Here is a 17,137-nt window from a genome sequence, read left to right on the forward strand (position 1 = left end):
GGGTTCGAATCCCGGGTGGGACTCAACCCAATAAAGTATTTGTACTTTCCTCAGAAAGTGTTATCCCAAATATAACATTTGTTAGTGTCTGGGTTGTAATTATATGTTATGTTTTCTGTAGGACAATTTGAACCAGCAGGTTCTTTACAGATGAACTACCCAAACAATCTTTGTTCCAGGAAGTAACTTTTTAAAAGATATTTGTGCCTCAGAATATACATATTGAATTAAGTTTCAGAATTTTAGTTTCCTCTTTAAACAAAACAAGTACTTTCTATTGGGGTGATTTTAATTATACTGATTACATTTGGTATAAATATTACTTATCTCTTGTTTAATATTTATACACACAGTTCAGTATGGCAGATCTAGACATTGTCAATAAGTGTTATAACTACTTGGGAGTCAGTTGAAAGATTACACATTAAGATTAAACAACTGCTTTTACAATAAGCATAAATGTTTGATGAAATAAAAGATGAAGTCAAAGATTATTCTCATGAAGTTCATTGTTAACAAATTACATGACGATATAAAATCTGAAGATTATAGGAACTCATTTGGAACCTGGTAACAAAATTGTTAACTATCTATTTATTAAATATCAAATGTCTATTGTTGATATTCTGGTTTCTTATATAATGCTTTCACATGCATAATAAATAACATGATTGACATATAACAATAGCAGTATCAAGCAGGTTTGTATCGGATTGTAATATCTTGCACCTTAAAGTCAAACTAAGATCAGGTGTAATTGATTTTTTTCCATTTTCACCGAAATCTAATACTTCAAAGTGGCATAGGTGTGTATCCAGAATGTTTATGTCCTTTGTCAAAACCTGGGTCTCTAATCCAAGAACAAAGTGTCTGTAACCTGTGCAGACCTATAAACCAGCCATGGTTTTATCAAGGTAATCTGTGTTGGCTGCTTTCTAATTAAACCCGTAATTAACTGAGATGGTCAGTTTCAGAGCTCAAGACTTAAGTAATAAGGAAATAAAATCCTGCGGTCACTTCCTGGCTGCTTGACCAGTGGTTATTTGATCCTGGAGAAACGTTGAGACCTGTCTCTGCTCTCTAATTAGTGGCTAGTTAACAAAGCATGACAGAACAATGCTAATTGTTGTTTATGACCCAGCCCTTGAACTGAGATACATTTCAAAGGCGTTTATATCAACTGGAGTTGTACAACCGGTTGTCTATTGCTGGAGAACTGTTATCTACAAGCTGTGACAAGGGTTAGCATGCTAGTGACAGTTCAGTCACAAGGGCTAAATTGGGATAATTACTAAGACAGGCTTTGTTTGTTATTAGAGAGTCCCTTACTTCATTTCAAGTGTATGTTGCACCAGAGTATAACTGTTTCATGGTTTGGTTGATTAGTATGTTTATCTGTTGATGTTGTCACTAGGCTTGTCTTTGATGCTCCTGTCATTGGAGACACCTGTAGGTGGTGTTGTCAGATAGACAAACAGAACCTGGATAACTGCAGAAATAGCAAAAACTGTATCCTACTGCCATGCACAGGCTAGGATCAAAGAATTATGATACTTCATTTCCATCCGTTCCACTATCAAATACACCCCACTCCATCCCTGCCTCACTACAAAACATGTCCCATCCTTCCACCCCCACCTCACCCTTCCACCCCCACCTCACTATCACCAAGTACCTCTAACCCCTCTGCCTCACTACTAAGTACCCCCCCACCCCCCCTCACTACCAAGTACCTCCAAACCAGCAAATAGCATTATGAGCAGATACACAGACGTTTGAACAGTTTGTTAAAAAAATACAATATTACCAAAACAATTCGGACATATTTCAATAATTGGAATGAACGTCTCATTATTAATTCTGTATGACCTTTACTTCCTTTGCCATACTTGACCGTTGAAATCTGTACACACAGCCATAAAGACACTGCCATATGTTCAGATGGTGTTTTAACAGAACTTGCCACATGCAATCAGTTGGCAAACTGGCATGTCGCCTAATTTGATATAAATTATTAAACAATTCTACTTAAACATCAGCTGGAGGCTTCTTTGGGGACTCAATCTACCTGGTCGGGTTCCAAAAAGGCAAACAATACCTAATTATTACCAGTATTTAAATTATTAGGCCCCATAGTTTAAATAACTTCATTCATATCATTAGTGACTAATTCTGGTGTTCCAGTGCCTAATTATGTTGACAATAGTAATAACTGATCTCAGCAAACAAGAAATAATTAAGGTGTAGCTAATTAATTAAGACATATCCTAATATGAAACAGGTATTGTTTCCAGGTACTAAAGTCACTGATGAGGTATTGTTTCAAAGGTCAGATAACGGTACTAACAAGTCTCTCATTAGTAAAGGATGAATATATTACTGAAGTTAGAAGTCATAATAACAAATTGTGAACTTTGTGGCATGTATTTAAGAAAAACCCTTAAGCTCAGTAAGCTAGGCTTATCCCTTGTTAAGTTGAAGCAGGGTTAGACCTGTTGAAGGATGAATGAAGTAAAATGACCAGATCAACATACTGATGTAGATTTCATTAATCCCTATGTATATTTCATTGTGATGCAAGCCTGCACAGGCACAAGCCCTGTACAAACACTTCCTCTTCTACTCTATTTAACACCTCATTATCCTAGCGTGAAGTTTGGTCGAGAAAGGTACACATCAATGGCAGAGTCGCCAGGGATTATGTTAATATCGAGAGAAAACAGCGAGAAGTAAACAAATAGGATACTGTGTGCAAGTTTGAGTGGTCAGTTGACATAAATATTGGTACACTAAGCCATGTTTTATTTCTTCGTGGAGGAAGGTGTTGGATTCTTATTAACGGGCTGTCAATGGGTGTGAATGGATGAAGCACGTAAGATGCTTTTATTTGGCCCTTGAGTGCTGTAAAGAAAGCTGGTGATAAAGATTGAAGTTCTGTTGTGTTGTCACACCTTTTTGTCCCCAAGTTGAAGTTTTAAAACGATTCAGGGACAGCTATTAAAATAAAAATTATTGTAGACATAACTCAAACAAAGGGAAATGTTTTACAAACTTGGGGCAAGGTGACATTTAAGTCAAACTTCCACAAAGGAACCTCACAGTTTTATTTTTTGAGGAAAAGTTTTCAAACTTATGTACAAGTTGGAAGATAAAAATGACAGGAGACACCAAGAGGTTGTTTTGCACATTAAACCACATTGGGAATTGAACTGGGGTGGGTATTATAACAAGCAAGCACCTTGACTACTTGACCAAGTTACATGAAATCTAAATTTTACATCTTTCCAAATATTCTGAAGTTTAATACACTATTGTCATCGCAAGACCCTATTATGGATATGGATACACCAAAGTACTTGTTTTATGCCAATGCTGTAAGAACACAAATACTCCAACATGCATAATATGCAATTATGTTAAAACTGCTTTTGTTGAAAAAAAGCAAAGAAATATATTTATTTTATACTGTTTGCACCTAAATTGTTTTTGTTTGTAAAAAAAGGCCTGTGGCCTACAAGTACTGAATAATGTGAAGAAGACTTAACCAATTTAATGAACTAAAAGTAACTAATGACTGATGGATGTGTAAGATTAAAATTCAACAATCTACAATGGTCATCAATGTTTGAAACAAAGAACAAATATCAGAATTATAAAAATCAATATCTAGGTGTTCGCCCCCAAAAACATCATCTCTGGTCCCATCTTCATTTCATACAGTGGTAATAGTCCTCTTGTTTTTTTTAGAAATATGTAATTTCTTTACCCTCCTTCACATGTCTTAACAGTAAAGTCCTAGACACAATTAACACAGTTCTATATAGTGTAGCTCTTCATGGGTGGCGGTGGTCTGCACTGTGGAAATTGACAACACCTGCTGTGAAATGTACAAGGCGCATTTGTATTGTAAGGATGTCAAATAAATAATCTCCAATGTAGAATATATAGTTACATACATATAGATATTAAATTGCAAGAAAAAATATATTATTTCCACTTCAGAATAGATTGTTATGTACATATAGATATAAAATTGCAAGAACAAATAAATAATCTCCAATTGCAGAATATATAGTTATGAACATATAGATATTATATTCCAAGGAGAACAAATATCATTGCGAAATGCATGTAGCTATTGATTTGCAAAAATAATATTAATTCCACTGAGGAATATGTCATTATGTGCATGTTGAGGTCAAATTGCATGGAGAACAAAAATATCGTTAAGAGCATGTAGATTTCAAATAACAAGAACAAATGAATAATTTCCACAGCATAATATACCGCTATGTGCACCTTGTATAAATAAAAATGGAAATAATATTCAGTGCAACATCCCTTTTTCAATGTGCATCCTGCATACAAGAGAACTGAATAATCAACAAAGCAATATGTATCTCGTTCATCTCGTATACTCAAGACACTGTGATCTGCAGCGCGCACCTATCTCCAGTGTGCATCTGCATGCACCGCGATGACATCATCGGGGCTGTGCAGGTCCTGCTAGCTTAGTCCTCCTCCTAATCAACATGGACAGGATGAGGATGAAATCAACAAGATTGTAATTGCAATAGGACAAGGCCTCAGGCCTGTGACAGACATGAGGATGTCAGTAGCAGGCGCTAGATGGAGTCACTCTACCTGATAACTGATTCTTATCAACAAATGTATTACTCATTTATTTGATATGATCTCTCAGCACACCTTTAGATAATTATTGCAGTAATTTTTTCGGAAAAGCCTTTCTTTGTAATGTTTGAGAGTGGGCTTTTGGTGCTGTCGTTTATGGCCTAGAGAGACATAATGTTGATTGTGACAGGATGCTGGGTCACGGATATCTACACATTAAGTTTGTCAGGCGGAGTAGTGATCGACATTCACCTGGAAGTCGACACTCGAATGTCTCTTTATTCTCCCACTTTATTTACCCCTGTAGGGATTCTGGGGCTGAATGTCTCCAACTTCTCATTCTAGTATTTTTTCTTTTATTTTTTGTTTACCGCATTCAGCAATATTCCAGCTATGTGATGGTGGTCTGTAAATAATCGAGTCTGGACCAGACAATGCAGTGATTGACATCATGAGCATCAATCCACGCAATTGGGGTACGATGACATGCATCAACCAAGTCAGCGAGCCTGACCCCCCCGATCCCATTAGCCGCCTCTTACGACAAGCATCGTCACCTGCTACGGCAAGCATGGGTTCCTGAAGACCTATTCTATCTCGGACCTTCACAGGTCTCATTCTAGTCAGGGACAGATTATTGGATGGTTACAATGTATGGCCTAGTGACTTGTGTGTCGTACCCCCGTGGGGTGGATTGTTGCTCATGTTATCGACCACTAGTCTTTACATGCATTTGTAGTTTAGCTGTAGTATTCCCAACAGGGTTGTTAAACAACATTCACTCACACTTTCATTCTGGGAGCATGGTAGCCCAGTCGTCTAAGCTGCTGCTATTCACTGTGCAGAGTTGCGTCCCTTGGGCACACCAGAAACCTATGATTTGGGGCTCGAATCCGGTTCACCTCAGAGAGAGAGAGAGAGAGAGAGAGAGTATTTGGGTCTGACCCTTCACACTGGTGATATAGAGTACAATCATAAAACAGAAATATGATGTTATGGCCACTATTAAGGGACCTTAATCTTTTTCCTAGACTTGCACAAGTCTCAAAGGCAATAATTATTAGTTTAAATTATAATTTCTAGATTATGTAAATAATAAGAACAAGTTGTCCCTATTATAGACTGGAGTCCTGTCCACACATCTTGAGTGAATGAGTGAGTTTGATTTTACTCCGCTTTTAGCAATATTCCAGCAATATCACGGTGGGGGACACCAGAAATGGGCTTCACACATTGTACCCATGCCGGGAATCGAACACGGGTCTTCGGGGTCATGAGCGAACGCTTTAACCACTAGGCTACCCGACCACCTCTCCACACATCTAGACTTGCCTATTAGGAGGATAGAATTACTACACCTCCATGGACTTATCTTTCATTACAGCCTTGGAGCAAGGCTAGGGAAGCCTAATGTGTCCCCAAGGGTGACGGCACTTGAGGGGTTGGGAAATGTCAGTAAGGAGAAGAAGTGAATTACAATTCTAAGTTAGAGTAATATACGTGTAGAACACCTGCTACAGTGCCTGATTTGGAAGTTCGCAGACGGGCGTAATACAAGCTGAAGACAGGCTCCGAGAGATGACCGAACTCGAAATAGCTTCACAGAACTTGAAGACCCTGACAATGGTGTTGATTTCATGAGAGAATGTTTACAATATACAGTTCCTCGTGGTCAGTGTTTGACCAGACACTGGAATGTCCACGTCGCACATGACCTGCGCGAGACTTGAGGACTGACCACTGAAATACATGCCACTTCACAGAAATAGGCTTGAAAACCGTGTGCGCGTCACAGGATCGTAACCTGTCGTTAAATACTTGGAGGGACTTTGGCTGAGAGTTTTGTTACTGTATTCTCAAGTCCAGGACCTTGAAGGATTTTGTTTATATAGAAATAACACAAATAAACACGCACGTACATGTTCCTACACAATGGATTTGTTTCAAAATACCATGAAGGTATTTTTAACATTAACAACATTTTCCGTTATTACAAATCTCACTAATTTATCAGTATTTACGTGATTTGTTGACTGACGTTATAATGATATTTTTTATATTTTTTTTAAAGTCAAGCTAAGGCCGATACTTTTCACATCTAAAAAGGTCATGTCCAAACAGAAAACGGCGGTTCAGCATTTTGGACCGTAGGACCACGTGTCACGATAAAACTAACGCGATTAAATATTTAATTACAAATATTTTCATTAAGAAGTACGCCAAACTGTTCGTGTTAATAACAGGACATTTCTATGATACGCCGTGCGTGTTCGAGCATTCCGGGTTGGTTATTACAACAAATTATAAAGGAAAGTTGTTCATTTCATACAAACCATGACACTCTACAATCCATTTTTTAAATATTTTGAAAAAGTTAAATATTGTTGATGACGGTTTGGGTCCACATGTACGCGTCTCCGGTCAATATGTCGGACGTAATGAACAACGCTGTTACGGTTCGTTTTCACTGCATATATCAATGGTAATCCATAGCGTTGTCAATTACCTAGTCACTTGTCAGTTACACATGTAGATTTCAGTTAATTAGGGTAAGAACAACGATCGACTTTTCATGCATTAATTTGGCTTCTGAAGTTTACGTGTAATCGGCTATGAAAAGTTAATCAGGCGGGTTCAAGCTTGTGCGTGAAATTCACGAATGACATTCGATTTCTGCTTTGAAATTTCAAACTAAATCTTTTTCTCACAATCTCAAGAGAATGTTGCGCGTGGTTATAATTTGTCCAATCCCCCCGTTCCATGCTTATTTGATTTTCTATCTCTGTTGATTAATACGCCTGATTAAGTCATTGGCTGTCAAATTTCCACGACTGATGAAATGTGCAAGCGTACCGCCCGAAATACACACAAGGTTGTCTGTTACGTACATTAGTGATGCATCTTTCACCTCATGATGGATGGAAATGTATACTTGTCGATTTCAGGAATACTTACAGTATTTTTCACGCTATTGCAAGTGGCTTTTATCTTCCCTGTGATCAGGGCCCAGATCATACTGTTCACTCAGTTATCAAAAGCGCAGAAATTATGTTCAACTGAAGCTCATGAAGTTTAGTGTTGAATTTGATTTGTTTTTCTGTTGATAAAATATTATCGTTTGTTAAACGAAATTGCACGAACATTCTTGAATGTGTTTACAAAACAATGTACTGTTGACTTTGATTTGATTTTTCATTAACAAAAAGAATATATATATAAAAATATATGTATAAAATATTATCATCTGTAGAACGCAATATCACGAACGTGGCTTAACAATAACAAAACAATATGCGAAATGACGCAATGTTGAGTTTGATTTGCATTTTTACAAAAACAAAAATACTTTCAGTTGAAAAAATTTGGTTTGTTGAACGAACTATCACTAACATTGCTAAACATTTTCAAAACAATTTGAGTAATGACGTAATGTTGAATTTGATTTCATTTTTTTTAAAACAAAAATGCTTTCAGTTAATCAAATATTATTATTTGTGGGAGGAAGAAATTGTTCCGTGTATATACAAAACAATAAGCACGATGTCGAACACCGCTAACAAACACACAAGACCTAAAGAAACGAATATAACTGCGTTAACATTTACCGCCGCATAGGCAATATTACTGGCAAAGAGCGATAGGTACTTAAAGAACCGCGGCATTGTACTTAGCATCTTCTACCCGCAAGGCCAAGTTTACATCTCATCAGAAAATGCTGTACCACTTAACTAGACAAAAGTTTATCAAAACAAAAACAACGTAAATAAAGACTACAGGCATTGAAATGAACAGCTAACTATCAATGCATGACCGTACTTTAGTATAGAATCGAATGCATCACGTGGTCGGTTGTAAGTAGCAAACATGTTATCAAAATGGACCAATTGATTTCTCTGCTGGTATAATACATATTGGATGGGCATGGCTATATTGTAGTCTTATCGCCACACCGCGCTAATCCACGACCAATAACTACAGCAGCCACCATCCTCTCAACCCGAACGGCGCCCCACGTGTTGTGTTTGGTCACGTGACGAGTCTATTTCTGTTGTCGATTGCACATTGATCGCTCAGTGAGAGAAGTGTGTAGCTAGCGAGCGGTGAGAGCGAGCGCCCGTCAGATCAGCGTTAACGCATCACAGTGGAGTACACTAGGAGTTTATAGTACAACGGAGCACCTAACTCCGTGTATATGCTGGATGGTACCTGTATAGCTCCGTGTGATCCTGAGCATGGGATTTGCTGACAGTATATCTACATTCGTACGAAGGATGCCTTGGTTTTTACAATATTATATCATCCTTATGCCATTGGCAATGTCCATGGTATCTGTGGTTGACAGTGGACGGAAACTACCCCCAATCCACTGGAACTCGACAAACTCAATGTAAGTTTTATTTCATGTTCGTTTCTGTGGATTACGTGGAAATGTGTGGAATCTGTGTTGTGTATTTCGCTTTGACAGGAAAGTGTTGTATATTTCAATGGTCGTCCTGTGTTGAAGCGGGTAGGTAGGTACACAATGTCGTGTACCCGGGATGGGAGGGCCATAAACTCAGGTTAATGTCCATTTCTGTACCCAGAAACCTGTTGATGGCTACCGCCCGGTGAATACTTGTCATAAAAGGGTTATTACATGTCACGATTTTCACGTGCTTCCTAAAATCTAGGCGCGAGTACCTGCCAGGGGGAATGTTGTCAATCTCAATCCATCAACAACGTACCGCCGCTGTCGTCCAACAATAACCTTTCTTGTATATTTCATAGGAAGCCTTGTATATTTCAAATGTCAAAGGGTGTATCACGTCCGTTGTTTATTGTTACTCGTATAAAGTGTGTGGTGATCAATTAATCGCTTATTTAGTTGTCAAAACAATGCGTTTTATAACAGGATTCAATCGATCCAAAACCCAAACGGATGTTTTTAAATCGGAATTTCCGTCTTGTATATAAAGTCAAATATCGACCATGTCCCCATTACGTGAAGATAACAATGTTATATAACACAAACAGTTTCAGAGAGAAACACTATGTATGAGATGCGCATCGTCTCTCAGATAAGATCAGAACATCAAAATGTACAACACTGTATGTATCTCCTAAGGCAATAACGTGTGTATATCACATTTTGTCGATTTCATGTACATTTCTCTAAACTTATTTTCTCACGAATAGGCTGGTGGAGTGAAGATAAGGCAGCCTGAGTTATGGATTGTTTCGTTTCAGGTTAATCCCCCAGCGAAACATTTGCTCTAAGTGATGCCTTTCCAAGACATTTATTTTTCTAATGTTTTTACCCGATGTTTGGGTGTTAGGTTGGAGCGCGTGTTTTGGGGGGTCACTGGAATGTACGCAAGCACTTCGTGGCCTGTGACACATAACAATAAGAGTCTTATGGGCAAGGCCAGTTTTGAATAATATTTGTAATGAAACTTCAAGACAATGGCTTATTAGTCCCGAAACCCATTGGCGCCGCTATTCCCAAAGGCAGAGGCAAAAGTAAAACACTGTATTGTTTCCTCCACAACATTAGGGTGAAAAGCCAGTTGAATGCTCCAGCCTAGATCGTGTTTCCAGCTCCTAACTCTAAAATCTTTTAGATTCGGCTACAACTGCCCCTCGACATCAAGATCATATCAACCATGCTTAACAGGTTTGGCGTTGCACTGTGAAATTAAAAACAAAAAATATCCAAACATTGTATAAATTCATATTGTTTGTTCACTAAACATTTCCTTTTCAAGACGTAAGTTATATTTTCGATGACACAATGGCGTATATCACATTTCGTAGTGGCGTAACAGTGACTAAGCGCTCATGTCAAGCAGAGAGTGACATTGACAATTGTCTATTGCAAACATTAATCAAAGTTTATAGGTGATCTATCAGAAACGGGAGACAGGCAGGGCGAGGTATGTCCCCGACAGGTGCAAACAGCCACACGGGCGAAGAGGTCGGGACAACACTATACCCTTACAGCGGAGTTCAGCATCCCTACCCGAAATTGACAAAGACAGCCCATGTCTATGGCTGGGTCCACGGGGAGGTTAATAACATGGCTGGTTGAGATTTCAGCTTTGAGTTGTCCGCAGAAAGTGATAATTTCTACTTGGACCGGGAGTTGCCTGATAGCACCCCGTGAATGTTTCCGATGGGTGTCCCTTTTGCCCCTGGCACAGGAATTAATTCACTGGATCACAGGACCCCAAGTAGCCTGGGGTTATTTCAAACAAAATTACATCTTCAACTTGTACAAGGACGATAATAGGCCATGCGATACGACAATAATTGACCCCATCTTTTTGTTTTACGTGCGAAAATTGCTTAGGCTTATGTGACGAGAAATCGTGGACATAGATTTTGATGACACACTTCAAAGGAAGTTGAGATTTATCTAGTTGTATCGTTGCTAGGGGTGACTGAGCGTCATGAAAACTTTATATCAAGGATTCTTTTCTCTGCTTGAATAGGGTAAGCGTCCATGGGTTTCATTCGTCGGTCAGTTTGGCAGCTTTGTAAACACGACTGAGGTGTCGTTTTGTTCCGATTGTCTTAGGGATTTAGCTCGGTTTACTTCAAGGGAAATGCATTTGTTGAGATAAACACTATAATGCCTTGAATTATTTGGAGAGAGGAGGAATGTTACCGATTCAGTCTCGCACATTTTCACATTGGCTTTTGTTCAAGGTCCTTGGCTTAAAATTCTTTCAACGTAACCATTGACTAAGAATGTGACGTGGAAAATCATTTAAAAACTAAATCATCAAAATAAATTAAATTGAAATCGCCGTAAATCAAGCCCCTGTGATTTGATCTTACAAACCGGCGACACGACTGTCGTCATAAACACGGAAATACAAGGGAAATACTTTTCCTTGGTGAAAATTATTTTCTGTCGGAATTCACTTCGTTTGTCGTGTGGATTTCAACACACAACTTAAATTATTATTGTGGCATGTGTGGAATGCGAGTACACTCGGTGTTCTATATCGGTTGTCTATCCAGTGTCTGTTTCGTGACTACGGTCACTGCAGACCGTAAGAGCGTGCGACAGACATGCCTGTCTAAACGTTATCCGTGACACACGAGAGCTCCCAGCTCCTGTCAATTGCAAATACATTTCTGAATAGACAAGATTTCTAAAACTGTTCGAGGCCGTGAAAGCCAGTTTGACGGAATTTATAACTAATGTTATGTGCGTCTGTCTTCATTGCGGGATAGAGGGTAAGGACACACTGAAAGGACTTGTAAAATTACCGAAATTCGTTTTCATGTTATGTCAATAACATGTCAATTTCACTGAAACCTTGATGAAAACGGGGCCTGTTTCTCGTAAGCTCTGGGGGCGTATGGTTGCAGATAACATTGATAACATTATCAAAGAGAGTATGTAGTTCGTTGTTGGGCATAATCAATGTGTTTCATACATTGGCTGTCTTGTCATGAGAAATTCATGAGCCATGGATGAAAATAACAAATCTATTCAATTCTGAAACAACTAAAGTACACATTGAAAACTCCCAAACATATAAAGTCAATAGATTTTTGACAATGGAATAGAATATATAGTAATATATTCAAACTTAAAATGATATTGACAAATCAGGGAGTTGAAAAATCAATTATTTTGTACCAATGTAAAAAATTAACAAATAACATGTATAAAACAAACAGCATGTCATTCTGTCAGCACTAATTAGCCTAACGTCAGTAATCTCAAGAACAGGCCTTAATTCAGAGGATTAGTGATTAGTCTCTTGCTCTGTAATTGGCATTAAAGGATTTTCAAACGTTGCCAATTTCGAGCCACTTCCTGACATGGATCAATATTTTGAAGCTGACCAGACCTGCCACTGACCACCTCTCAGGCATTGTGTGGTAATTGTCCACATTGAAACACTGTCAAGAACAGAGACTAATATTTAGTCTGTCCTTTGTTTTAGCGTTGAATGCCAATGGTATCAACAACATGCTTAACACAGTAACTTGTTTAAAACTAACAGTTAACATAGAAAAACAGCTTACTGGGATTATAGATTTGTAATCCTTCCAAAGGTTCCTGTTTGTTTTGGTTAATACTTTTGTCCTGTTTATTTTTGTTTACGAATATAAATATTGAGGTATTTGCTTGCCTTAAGAAATACTACAACAGAAGTCATTTGTTAAGTGGGCTGTTTTTGAAATCTCCAAATATTATAAAAAAAATTATGTAGATCTATCGTGCTATTATCTTATAGCCACTTCTGATCTTTTTTATTGTGAAAACAGATAATCCTTTGAATTATAAACAAGAAAGGAAGTTGAAATGATTCCCTATCAAGGGTATGGGTTTCATTTAGTAGAAGTTGTTTATTGTGAAAGCTCTGGGGTGTGGACCGAGTGTGTTCCAAGGTTCTAAGTAAACACTCCCAGACCACTGGTCAAACTCCTGGCCTTTGCAAACCCCAAGTGTATCTACCCCAATCATATTTGCTAACGGTTTGAATGGAATCGAAAATCTCAAGATTTCATAAATTCTTCTCCCCTATTGTAAAACCACAGTTAAATTTCCCCCGTTTTTGTCAACATTTGTTTAGTAGTGTGTACCTGACCTGGTGTTGGGGCTGAATTGTGAGCCCTTTGAAAATAATTATTTCCGTATGTCTTGATAAGGAGCGTGATGTAATTAGGCGTTGTCAACATCGCGTAACCTCGAAGATGTCTAAGTTTGTTGAAATTCAGGGCATGTCTGTCTCGCACATCAGTCTCTTAAACAAGCCTCTCCATCTCAATCCCAGATCAAATACACTAATTGAAACAAGAGAGAGCAAGCCGGTTGTAAAAGAAACGATAGCTGAAAAAAAACCAGATTTTTTTCTTCCATCAATGTTTGAATTTCTTGAAGAGATTATATAATCTTCCTTAGCCCAGGAAGTGCAAATATATTATCTAATCCATTGTCTTGGTCGGGAGATGATGTCAGGTTAGAAATTGACAACTGATATTGACGAGTCACCATCAAGGCCTGTCAACTTCTTAAGTGTAATAGACGTCCATTAAGAAGTTAATGGTCTTTAGTTTTAAGTTATAGACATACTTGTTATTATAATGATGGCGAAACTGACATTAATTATGTACATTTCATAATGATAATGGGTCCTTTAGATCTTCCTAGTTTGCTAATTTTTTAAATCTTTCTCTCAGGGTGTGTGATTAACCTGTTATTATTTTGTGTTCTTAATGATATTATGACTAAGATCTTCCTCATAAGTTAGCTTTCGGGGTTTTGAAATCTGTCTTGGTATGATTTACCTGTTATTATTTTATGTCCTAATGATGTGTTTTTAATATCTTCCTCTTCAGTTCACTTTCAGTCTTTTGAAGTAATCCTCTCGGGGTATAATTAACCTGTTGTAATGTTCTTGTTTAATTATTTTTGTGATGTTTAAACCGAAAGCCCAACACACCTTTGGGTGGCCGTGTAGAATCAGCGCATTTCATATCATGTTCATTTTGAAATTTACCAGTCTGAGCCAAGGTATACAATGACAGTAATTATGAAGCATGATTCATGTTCTTTCTTGGAGCAGGTTTTGCCAGCAGAGATAATATTTTTGTAATTTTCAGGGTCCCGGCCACAAAATGTAGCCAACACAAACCACTGTATAGCCATGACCTCAAGCACAAGCCATTTACCCCAGTGATTGGCGTTTGTGAAAGCGCTAGATATCATTTCGGCATGATAGTGTGAGCCAGGGGGATCCCACCATGTGTGCTATGCATCAACCTTGTTTATACCTCTTGCAGAAACTCTTAGATTCACATAGTTTTTCAGACGCCTTACTGGTTTGTCGCTAGGATGATTTTCAGTCTTGATAGCCCTGTTTTCTTGTAAACTGCTTCGATTCTTGCCCAATATGAGGCCGATATCATCGGAGGGCTGACGAACATACTGTGGATTTTCGTTTAGTGGATACATTTAACCCTGCTTTTTTCAACTTCGTCAGCAGCGAATCAGCATCCCCATAAGACTCAGCTTAATTCACATTTCCTGGTGGTCCTTATGCGTGAACCAAATGGGGATGTGCTTCTACCGTTCCCCGATTTCAGCAACGCGTTGATTTCGCTGGTAGATTATGTGTAAGCATTTTGCAAAGTCGGCTAATTTTTACTGATCCACATCAGATGTGTTTTAAATACGATGCTCTTTTTATGGTTGAAATGCACGTGTGTACTTTACTCGGACGGTGTCGTGACATTTATGTTGTTTTCGGGAAGGATATTTGGTTTACTAGTCTATGAGTATGGATTGTGTCGATTAAGAAAACAGTTTTCACCAATGAAGACTCATAAAATGCCTGTTGAGTCGATGTAGCTTTGAAATGAAACGGTTGTTGGCTGAATGTAGCGGAAAAACGGCATCCAAATGTGTCAAGCATCTTGACCTATTGCTCTTCTGCCCCTGCACCAATGTTTTTGAGCTTTTCAACAAAACGCCAAATCGCTGAGAAATTTACAGCATTCTCGAAGGCACTGCTATCAAGTGCTACTGCCCGCGTGCAAACAAACGCGAGGGATGCCCAGCACAGGAGCAGGGTGTTTGCACAGAGAGATGTGCAAATTTCCTCTGCAGATTGCGTAGATAGGCACATGCACTTTGGTGTTTAGGTTTCAAGACCAAGTTATCGTAAGCCTTCTAACGACTGACACCACGAGGACCTGGGGAATGTGTTTTTATGTCTGAAAACGTAGGCAAACTTACCAAGCTGTCAGGAAGCACTATATAACGTGTGTGTATTGACATGCATCAATTTCGCTAAGCGTGACGTCCATTTCAGTGTGGTCGATTTCATTTTTTGCTTCCTGTCTTTTAATATGCCTTTATGGCTTGTGTTTTGAAGTTATGTTATGAATTATAACATAGGCAATAACAAATATGATGGCAAATATGCAGTCTTCAGGCAGGTGAGTCATATTTGGCTCTGCAAACACAGGCATTGTGACCAACCTTTTATCATTTTCAATAATTTGACATCCTGTCTGGTCAAGTAATGCCATGTATTTGGAAAACTTGTGAAAGCAAATCTCTCAAATCCCAGTTCAAACATGAAGCCTGATTTCCCTTGTTGTTAAGTGGTGACATAATTGTAAAGTGATACTCGTCTGAATCTTCACTTAGACTGGTGTCACGGAGCAATACTAAGTGCCACACCATCACAGGGCACCTGTCACAGATCTGTGGACATACATGACAACCGCGAAATCAACGCCACTTGCGTCAATTTCGCTCGTCACATCCTGCATGCGCCATCAGACTCAGGCCATAGTTCGAATGTATTTGTTATGTAATTGTCTTTTCCTCAATTTCTAATCATTCCCACTTCATTTAATTTAATGTGGTGAAAATCGCAACAAAGGGCTTTTGTCTAGGATATTAAGCATTTTCACAAAAGAAATTTCTCCTTTATGTTTTGGCATTAAATGGCTGTAAAGTTCATAATTGCTAAAGCTGTCACTTTTAGCATGATAAATGTTGGAATGTTATGTCAAACATGTTTCAGAAACTTTTTAACCGAGGAAAACGGAATACACCCTTCGCAAGCCAATTACTTCTAAAACTTCACTTGTCATGTTGTGTCTTTGGGAAAAGGTTTTCTTAAGTTCACGCCAAAGACCACGGTAGGCGAAATGTTCAAGAAAAATATTTAAACGACAGAGTTAAATTTGAACAAAAGCTCTGTGTTGCATTTTCTCCATGTAGGCAGATAGTGCTGGACGTTAGCGTTAAATATTTGTGCGGAATTAGTTGTGGCCGATGGTGTTTATACTATAGGTTCCATCAAGGAGCAAATCCCATGTCGTCTTAGGACCAAAGTGAAGAAAATTGGTTTGAGAGAAACCAACACATGAGAGCCAGCAAAGCAGTGTTAAGCCAGGTATTGGGGCCACGAGAGGGGGAGGGGGGAGCATGGACATGGACTGGATGACCGGTGGTCCAAATCCCCCATGAGAATTGCTTTGCGAAAAAAAGTTGGAATTTTTCAATTGAGGAAGAATTTTGAGTCTTATTTTATGTTTACAATCAAATCTGACATTTCTTGGAAATAGCTGCCATATGAGCCTCGGTTCATCATCTGAAATAATGGTATTGTTGCTTCGTTTTTGATGGCACTGGTTTAATGAGGAGCTGCAGCAGCTGTGATATCTCTATACTGACACTGTTTTGTAAGCACAGCGTAATTATCAAGGTCTTGTGTAACTCTGACAAGATCCACAGACTAGCCCTACTGATGATCCTTCTGTTATATGATCCTTCTGTTGTATGATCCTTCTGTTGTATGATCCTTCTGGTTTATGATCCTTCTCTTGTATGATCCTTCTCTTGTATGATCCCTCTGTTATATGATCCTTCTGTTATATGATCCCTCTGTTGTATGATCCTTCTGGTTTATGATCCTTCTGTTGTATGATCCTTCTCTTGTGTGATCCTTCCGCTATATGATCATCTGTTATATGATTCTTCTGT

The 17,137-nt window shown here is 38.5% G+C and overlaps 1 protein-coding gene across 3 annotated transcripts in view; it reads left to right on the plus strand.

The window, feature by feature from the left end:
• LOC124135424 (ephrin-B2-like) overlaps positions 1-17,137 on the plus strand; it is a 331,509-nt gene that overhangs the window by 263,151 nt on the left and 51,221 nt on the right. The window contains exon 1 of one of the 3 annotated variants that reach the window (XM_046500740.2): positions 8,688-9,019. The exons of 1 other annotated variant lie outside the window; for it this stretch is intronic. In XM_046500740.2, coding sequence (XP_046356696.1) covers positions 8,865-9,019 — 155 coding nt within the window. In that variant the 5' untranslated portion in view covers positions 8,688-8,864. Of the gene's footprint in view, positions 1-8,687; positions 9,020-17,137 lie in introns of those variants that run through there. One more of the 3 variants, XM_046500738.2, reaches the window with a different exon arrangement.

The sequence above is a fragment of the Haliotis rufescens genome, unplaced genomic scaffold (genome assembly GCF_023055435.1).
Source record: "Haliotis rufescens isolate VD_foot unplaced genomic scaffold, xgHalRufe1.0.p SCAF_6, whole genome shotgun sequence".
In the NCBI taxonomy this organism is placed as follows: Eukaryota; Metazoa; Mollusca; class Gastropoda; order Lepetellida; family Haliotidae; genus Haliotis; species Haliotis rufescens.